Here is a 7715-nt window from a genome sequence, read left to right as displayed (position 1 = left end):
ACTGGGTTTTATCTTATATCAAGATACTCTAAGGCCAGGAGCACTTAGGGGCCATCTGAATTCCTTTGATATCAGAGCATTTCGTAGTATTATGGGTTGCCATTGATCGAATTTCGCATCCAGTCAATGACTTTACACAGAAACTGGAATGCGTCCTTCTACTTGTATGATTCATGTGCGCCAGCTCAGACTGACTGGCCATGTTGCCCAATTTCCCGAGTTAGATCCTGCTTAGTGTTCTCTTCTCTGAGGATCCTGATAGACTGATGGCTTGTGTTGATCAACCGCATGCCACATGGATACAGCAGATGAGGAGATGGAGACCAGTTTGGACTCTGGCCTGCGGATCTCCGAGTGGACCTGGAAATATACTGACAAATGGTGAATGATAGCAACGGGCTGCAACGTGCTGCAACGGTGCATGTTCCACATCTTCCCTGACTTGGCCTTGTGCGGGAAGCCGCATCTTATATGCCATCAAAGATAATGCATTAATTTGGTTTCAATCCAATTGTACGTCGTGCAAGTATCTTCCATAGCCTCGCATCGACAAAAACGTGACTGAAATTTAGTAAACAGAAACCGTGGAAGTCGTCCGTAGAAAGGATCATTTCTGTTCTGCTGAGGACAGACTTCAAATGTCGCCCGATATAATTCCACCATATCATATTTCGCTGTATTTAACAGAACTCACACTGCTACAAATACTGGGGCCAAGACTCTGGTTTCAAGAAAACTTCAATCCGCACATCACGGAGGCCCAGGAAACAATTCGTTGACACGGCCCTTACTCTGCAGACTGAGCCCTTACAAAAAGAAGTCCTTAATGTCCCTTTTGAAGAGAATAAATGTTTCCGTGTCTGGTTAACCTTAATACTGCGCGTCAATAAAAGAGCCATCATATATCTTATTGCTTGAAGAGTATTCTTAAAAGGAAGCGAGCTTTTCGTAGTTTAGGGCAGGAAATCTATTCTTAATATGAAAAGTTAGTCGCCTGGTTTCACAAACTCATTTCAATTAAGGACTTTAATGACCGTAGGAAAAAGAAACACAACAATTTTCAACATATCCTGTTTCTTTCTTCCCTTAATATAACAAAGTTTGTGTAAGAGATCAAATATCATTCTACTGTTACTAACTAGTCCACATTCTCACACACACACGCACACACACATTTCTTTCTGAAATACTATATTAGTGTCTGGATCGTATGAAATTATATACATGAGGGTGAGAAAACATTATTAGGGCAGAACATAATTTAATTGACTTCGGCAGAGTTTGAACTTAAAAATCGCGGCTTTAGAAGATTGCATCCTGATGTTTTTGGTTTCTCGATTTATTAAGTTGAAAGAGTCCACACATTTGTAAGAGTGGGTGGGGTAAGGGTTCAACATATTGAGGGCTTTTTGGTTTATGGTTGTTTTAGTGGAAGAAGGTAAGTCGATTACACCGACCCCAGGGTTTAACTGGTATTTATTTTGCTGCAAGGCGGCGAGCTGGCAGAAACGTTAGCACGCCGGACGAAATGCTTTGCGGTATTACGTCTGCCGTTACGTTCTGAGTTCAAATTCCGCCGAGGTCGACTTTGCCTTTCATCCTTTCGGGGTCGATAAATTAAAGTACCAGTTACGCACTGGGGTCGATGTAATCGACTTAATACCTATGTCTGTCCTTGTTTGTTGCCTCTGTGTTTAGCCCCTTGTGGGTAATAAAGAAATAGGTATTTATTTTGCTGAAACTAAAAGGATGAAAGGTAACGTCGACCTCGGCGGAATTTGAACTCAGAATTAAAAAAAAAAAAAGCGGGTGAAATGTCGCAAAGCATCTTAATGGGCGTGCAACCGATTCTGCCAGCTCGCCACATTCGGCTGCCTGATGAGATAATACGATGCATTAATATTGTGTAATTGCCCCTCGTTGAGAGTATAATTATGGCAAGGGTTATATTTGTATAAAGGTTCTAGTTCAGGGAGGTTTTGTATTTGTGCATATGGGTATATATATCTATATATAATATAATATATATATATATATATATATAACATTATATATATATACATATATATATATATATATATACAGTCAAAAATTGTGAAGCATGGCTGTCACCACTACTACATGAACCTGAAGATTGCAGAATTTAATGCATGAAAGTTCTAGTTCAATCAGAATGAACATTTAACATTCTATTATTTTATTTTATTATATTATATTATTTCATTATAAGATTGTAAATAAAACGTGAAAATCAGACAAGGTTGGAATTCCTTTTATTAATATATTCTTCTATACAAGTAAAGAAATAAATATATTCTTCTATACATAATCACACACACCCGTATCTCTCTCTCTCTCTCTCTCTCTATATATATATATATATATATATATATATAAAATTAATAAATAAAACATATGCATATATACATATATGTACGTACCTACCTCTACATATATATAATATATATATATATATATGCATATATATATATATGCATATATATATTCACACCACACCACACACACACATATATATTCACATATATATATTCAAACCACACATACAGACATATGAAAGAACACAAAATATACAACAGCTGTTTCAGTAGAATTATAAAATTGTAATCTCATTCGTGTCCTTTTTATACCTACGCCACACCTGGAACAAACCACAAGACCAATCTACGGTTATACAAAATAACACTATGATTAAAAAAGGTACCATAATTTTATTAAAAATGGACACAGCCAAAAGTACCAATATAACTAAAGTCCCAATATAACTAAAGTACCAATATCTAAAGTTTAATACAAAGTAAAATAGTGTATATATGGTAGGTAAATTCATTATTTAAAAAATAGGCATTGGCTCACGACTAATAAAATTTTAATAAAAATTAATATTTTCTAAATCTAAATATTATATTTGAAATTTTATCCTTAGCCGCAATATTTTAAGTAAAAATTTTCTTGTTCTGTACTTTACCAGATGTAATGAGTTGTCCTGAACTTTTGCAAGTGTAATAACTTGTCCTGTTCGTTCTGAGATCAAATTACGCCGAGGTCGACTTTGCCTTTCATCCTTTCGGGGTCGATAAATTAAGTACCAGTTACGTACTGGGGTCGATATAATCGACTTAATTCCTTTGTCTGTCCTTGTTTGTCCCCTCTATGTTTTGCCCCTTGTGGGTAGTAAAGAAAAAAGTATTTCGTCTGCCGCTACGTTCTGAGTATATATATGTATATATATATATATGTGTGTGTGTACGTGTGTGTGTTCCCTATCATCTCTTGTCAATCGTTGTTGGTGTGTTTACGTCCCCGTAACTTAGCCGATCGGCAAAGAAACAGACAGAATAAGTACCAGGCTTTAGGGGGAAAAAAAGCCTAGAGTCGATTCGCTCTTCAAGGCAGAGCTCCAGCATGGCCACAGTTTAATGCCAGAAACAACACACACACACACACACACACACACACACACACACACACTCTCTCTCTCTCTCTCTCTCTCTCTTTCTTTCCTATTATCAACAGTCAATTTTTAATCTTTTATGGACCAAAGGATTAGTAAAGCGACTATTGTTATACTCGTGAAACGGGTGTAAAAGTTGATTGCCGGACTTTTGGAACAACTATCATTAGTTCGTGGAGAAGGAGAATGGCAAGGATTTGAATCAAAGATCAATGATTTGTTTGCAAATTATTTAATAAATCAAATAATTGGCTGTCAATAATCGTAATGTGTATTAAAGGTAATTCTGTCAGCTTTGATAAAACAAAAAGTTAAGTTGAATCAACAGGATTTGAACCCACGAGTAAAAGATACCGTAACGCGTGTAATGCAACCCATAGACAAAAGAAATAAGTGTGGGTGGCGACGGTGAGTAGAACAATGACCAAAATGTATTTTGTTGCAGGGTGGGGTAGGGGTCACAACGAGGATAATTTACTACAGTTTTGACTGAGAAAAAATTATTTTGTGCAAAGGTTCACTACTTTACAAAACTATATCAGCAAAGCAAATGCCCTTCTCTAAAGGCCTTGAAAACATTATAACATATTCAGGGTGGAAATGAGTAACACAAGGTAGCTGGTTCTCCAGAATTATATTTAAAAAGAGATTCATACTCATCAATATCTATCCTTAGAGGGCGGCGAGCTGGCAGGATTGCCAGCACGCCGGGCGAAATATTTTGCGGTATTTCGTCTACCGCTACGTTCTGAGTTCAAATTCCGCCGAGGTCGACTTTGCCTTTCATTCTTTCGAGGTCGATTAAATAAGTACCAGTTACGCACTGGAGTCGATGTAATCGACTTAATTCCTTTGTTTGTCCCCTCTATGTTTTGCCCCTTGTGGGTAGTAAAGAAATAGGTATTTCGTCTGCCGCTACGTTCTGAGTTCAAATTCCGCCGAGGTCGACTTTGCCTTTCATTCTTTCGGGGTCGATTAAATAAGTATCAGTTACGCACTGGTGTCGATGCAATCGACTTAATCCCTTTGTCTGTCCTTGTTTGTCCCCTCTATGTTTAACCCCTTGTGGGCAATAAGAAACGTTAGCACGCCGGGTGAAATGCTTAGTAGTATTTCGTCTGACTTGACGTTCTGAGTTCAAATTCCGCCGAGGTCGACTTTGCTTTTCATTCTTTCGGCGTCGATAAATTAAGTACCAGTTACGCACTGGGGTCGATCTAATCGACTGCCTCTTCCCCCAAAATTTCAGGCCTTGTGCCTAGAGTAGAAAAGTATTTCCCTGCACACAGAATATATTAGTGACCTTAGGTATAAGTTGTGAAGGAACCTGGCCTAACGGTTTGGGTATTTCACTTACGAACATAAGATTTTGGTTTCCATTCCCAGACCGAGTGGTGCGTTATGTTCTTGAGCAAGACACTTCATTTCACATTGCCCCAGTTCACTTGACTGTAAATGAGTAACCTGGCGACGGATTAGTCTTCCGATCAGGGTGAATGGTGTGATGTCGTTCACTTAGAGGCCGTGGATACTGGGTAACCGGCCCCGGGAGTTTTAGAACTTGCGATAATACTTAAGTCTAGACTAGAAATCAATATTGTACAACAAAAATGTCATATTTAATCTTTTTAAGAAAAAGTGGATATTCCTAAATTTAGAAGACAGACAGCAATTTTAGGTGTAAGGGTGCGATCGATTTAAAACATTATTATTTCGATCCTAGGAGGGAGGTAAAATAAATATTACCTTCGGATAGTTTTGAACGCGAAAGAAACGAAAGTAGCAAAATATATTAAGTTACTCTATCGTATTCTGGAAGTGGCCGTTTTCCTTTTGGAATATTAAAAATGGCATAAAAATAATTATAAGCTTAACAAATAAAGCATTTTTTGAAATATAACCGTTAGATAAATTAATTAAAAAGTTCTAATTTTACTACAATGCCAGTAATTCTAAGGGAAGAGCCAAGCCTATTGCATCGACCCCACTAAATTTACTGGTACTTATTTTGGCGATCTCAAAAGGATGAGAGGTTATCTCTACAGGATTTGAACTCAGAACGTAACGAATCGGAAAACAAACCACAAGGCCGTTTTATTCTGACGCTCTAGCGATTCTACAAATCCACCGCATAGAAAAATCCACATGTCAAAATAATAAAACCAAAAACCGAAACTTCAAAGAAATCATTTTATTGCGAAACGCTTTGATCTTCATCAGGATTTTGGAAGTTAAGATCAAAGAAGAAATGATACAACGAAACATCAGTGAAGGATACCAAGTCAAGAATATTGACCAAATCTTCAAAAGTATCAATGTTCGATAAAGGGGAAATACAAAATTTGCATTCGTGGATATAAGATATACAGTCCCTTAAAGTATTTACCATTTCCTGTACTTGGTTTTGAGAATGTCCCGCCTCTGCGCAAGTCACTATTCGAATGCGTATCTGCCATATTTCAAAAATTTGCAGAGCACTGCTAAATTTAGTTGGACTGATGAAATTCTTGTAGAATTTCATGCTCAAACTGCAGTTTGCATTTTGTCCTTCTACGCAGCAAAGCCACCGAATTCTTTGGATTTGGTCCAGAATTCTGCTCTGAAGTTCACTCGATTCATTACAAGAATATTGCAGATTAAACGATGTGCAGTATTTCATGGCCGTTTTCATCGTGTCTTCGCGATAAACAAGTTTTGGATCCCGTACCATTTTGCCTTTGCTTCTTACGTATATGATTGATTCCACAAGACATGAAAGAGCCTCTTCGAAGTATTGTGGTTGAACAATCACTTCCAGTCGATGATTTAGGGTGGGATTTCTTAGAAGAACTGACATGATTCCATACACAAACCTTCAGTTTATTTCCCTGTCATGGAATGCGACTTTGAAAGAAGATATTGTATTATTTTATTTCTTATTTATAATTTTTCTTTTAATCTCTCTCTCTTTCTCTCTCACCTACATACAAACATACACAAATATGTATGTATACACCCACATGTATGTGTGTTGAAATATATATTGACATATACACATTATGGTTGAGCTAATCGTTCTAATTTGCATTTAAATTCAACATATTGTTTTGTTAGTTTTGTTGTTGTTGTCACAGATGTGAATGTTATTTAAGTAGATTCGTGAATGGCAAACTCGATCGTTTATAGTGTAAAGTCTCTCTCTTTTACGTTGTAAGTTCGAATTTTACAAGAGACAACTTTTCCTTTCCCCATTCTGGGGTAGATTCGTACCGATTTTGCCCTGTTTTCCCAACATTACACATGCATCAATGTTAGAAACAAAGGATCTTTTCGGTTTGAACGGCAGTTTTTTCTAGCGGTGTCATATGAAATTGTCACCCATAATTATGAGCCAAGTATCGATCTATTGCATTTCAATCTGTTTTAGGGTTAGGGTTAGGGTTATAGGTGGGGGGAAGGGCATCTTTTTTTTCTTCAGAAATGTAAATAAACCCAATCTGTTTCTTAAACGAGGGACATATTCATACGGCACAGAATGTTTTCATCTCAACAGACGTCATTGATTGGTTGAAATTGCAGAAATTGAAGAAAAAAAAACAACAAATATCTTACAGACTATAGAATTTTCTCAATAAAGCCAGGAGAAAAAGATGTTTTATAAACATATTCTACCAGTATGCGAAGTTTAAAAGTGTTTAGTTACGTGGAAATTATTAAAAAAAACTGCCGTTCAAACCGAAAAGATCCGAAACAAATTATCGTCATTTTATTATTAAGGCGAAGGTTGTGAGCTGACAGAATCGTAAGTGCACCGGAGAAAATGCTAAGCGGCATTTCGTCCGTCTTTACGACGGTCTGAATTCAAATTCCATCGAGATCGACGTGTCTTTTCATCCTTTCGAGATCGATAAAAGAAGTACCAATCGAGCACTGGGGTCGATATGATCGACTAGTCCCTCCCACCGAAATTTCAGGCCTTGTGAAAGAATCATTATTGTTGTTGCTGTGGATTGGTAGAATCGTTAGTGCGTCGAACAAAATGCTTGGCACTTTTCTTCCGACTTTATGTTCTGTGTTCGAATCCCACCGAAGTCAACTTTTCTCTTCATCTTTTCAGGGTGGATAAAATAATGTACCAGTTAAGTTCTGGGGTCAATAGTATCGACTAACCCCACCTCTTCTAGATTGCTGGCCTCGGGTTGTTAATCGTTAATGTACCGGACAAAGTGCTTAGCGGTATTTCTTCCGGCTTTATGCTTTGAGT

At 37.3% G+C, this 7715-nt stretch overlaps 1 protein-coding gene across 1 annotated transcript; it reads right to left on the bottom strand.

Moving 5' to 3' along the window:
* Positions 1–5663: 5663 nt before the first annotated feature.
* On the bottom strand, positions 5664–6308 carry LOC115227329 (autophagy-related protein 101-like). Its single transcript, XM_029798200.1, has one exon. The coding sequence runs from the start codon at positions 6306–6308 to the stop codon at positions 5664–5666; it is 645 nt and encodes a 214-aa protein (XP_029654060.1).
* Positions 6309–7715: the final 1407 nt, after the last annotated feature.

This window comes from Octopus sinensis, unplaced genomic scaffold, assembly GCF_006345805.1.
Source record: "Octopus sinensis unplaced genomic scaffold, ASM634580v1 Contig02690, whole genome shotgun sequence".
NCBI classification, from domain to species: Eukaryota; Metazoa; Mollusca; class Cephalopoda; order Octopoda; family Octopodidae; genus Octopus; species Octopus sinensis.
This window is presented reverse-complemented; position numbering and strand designations above follow the sequence as displayed.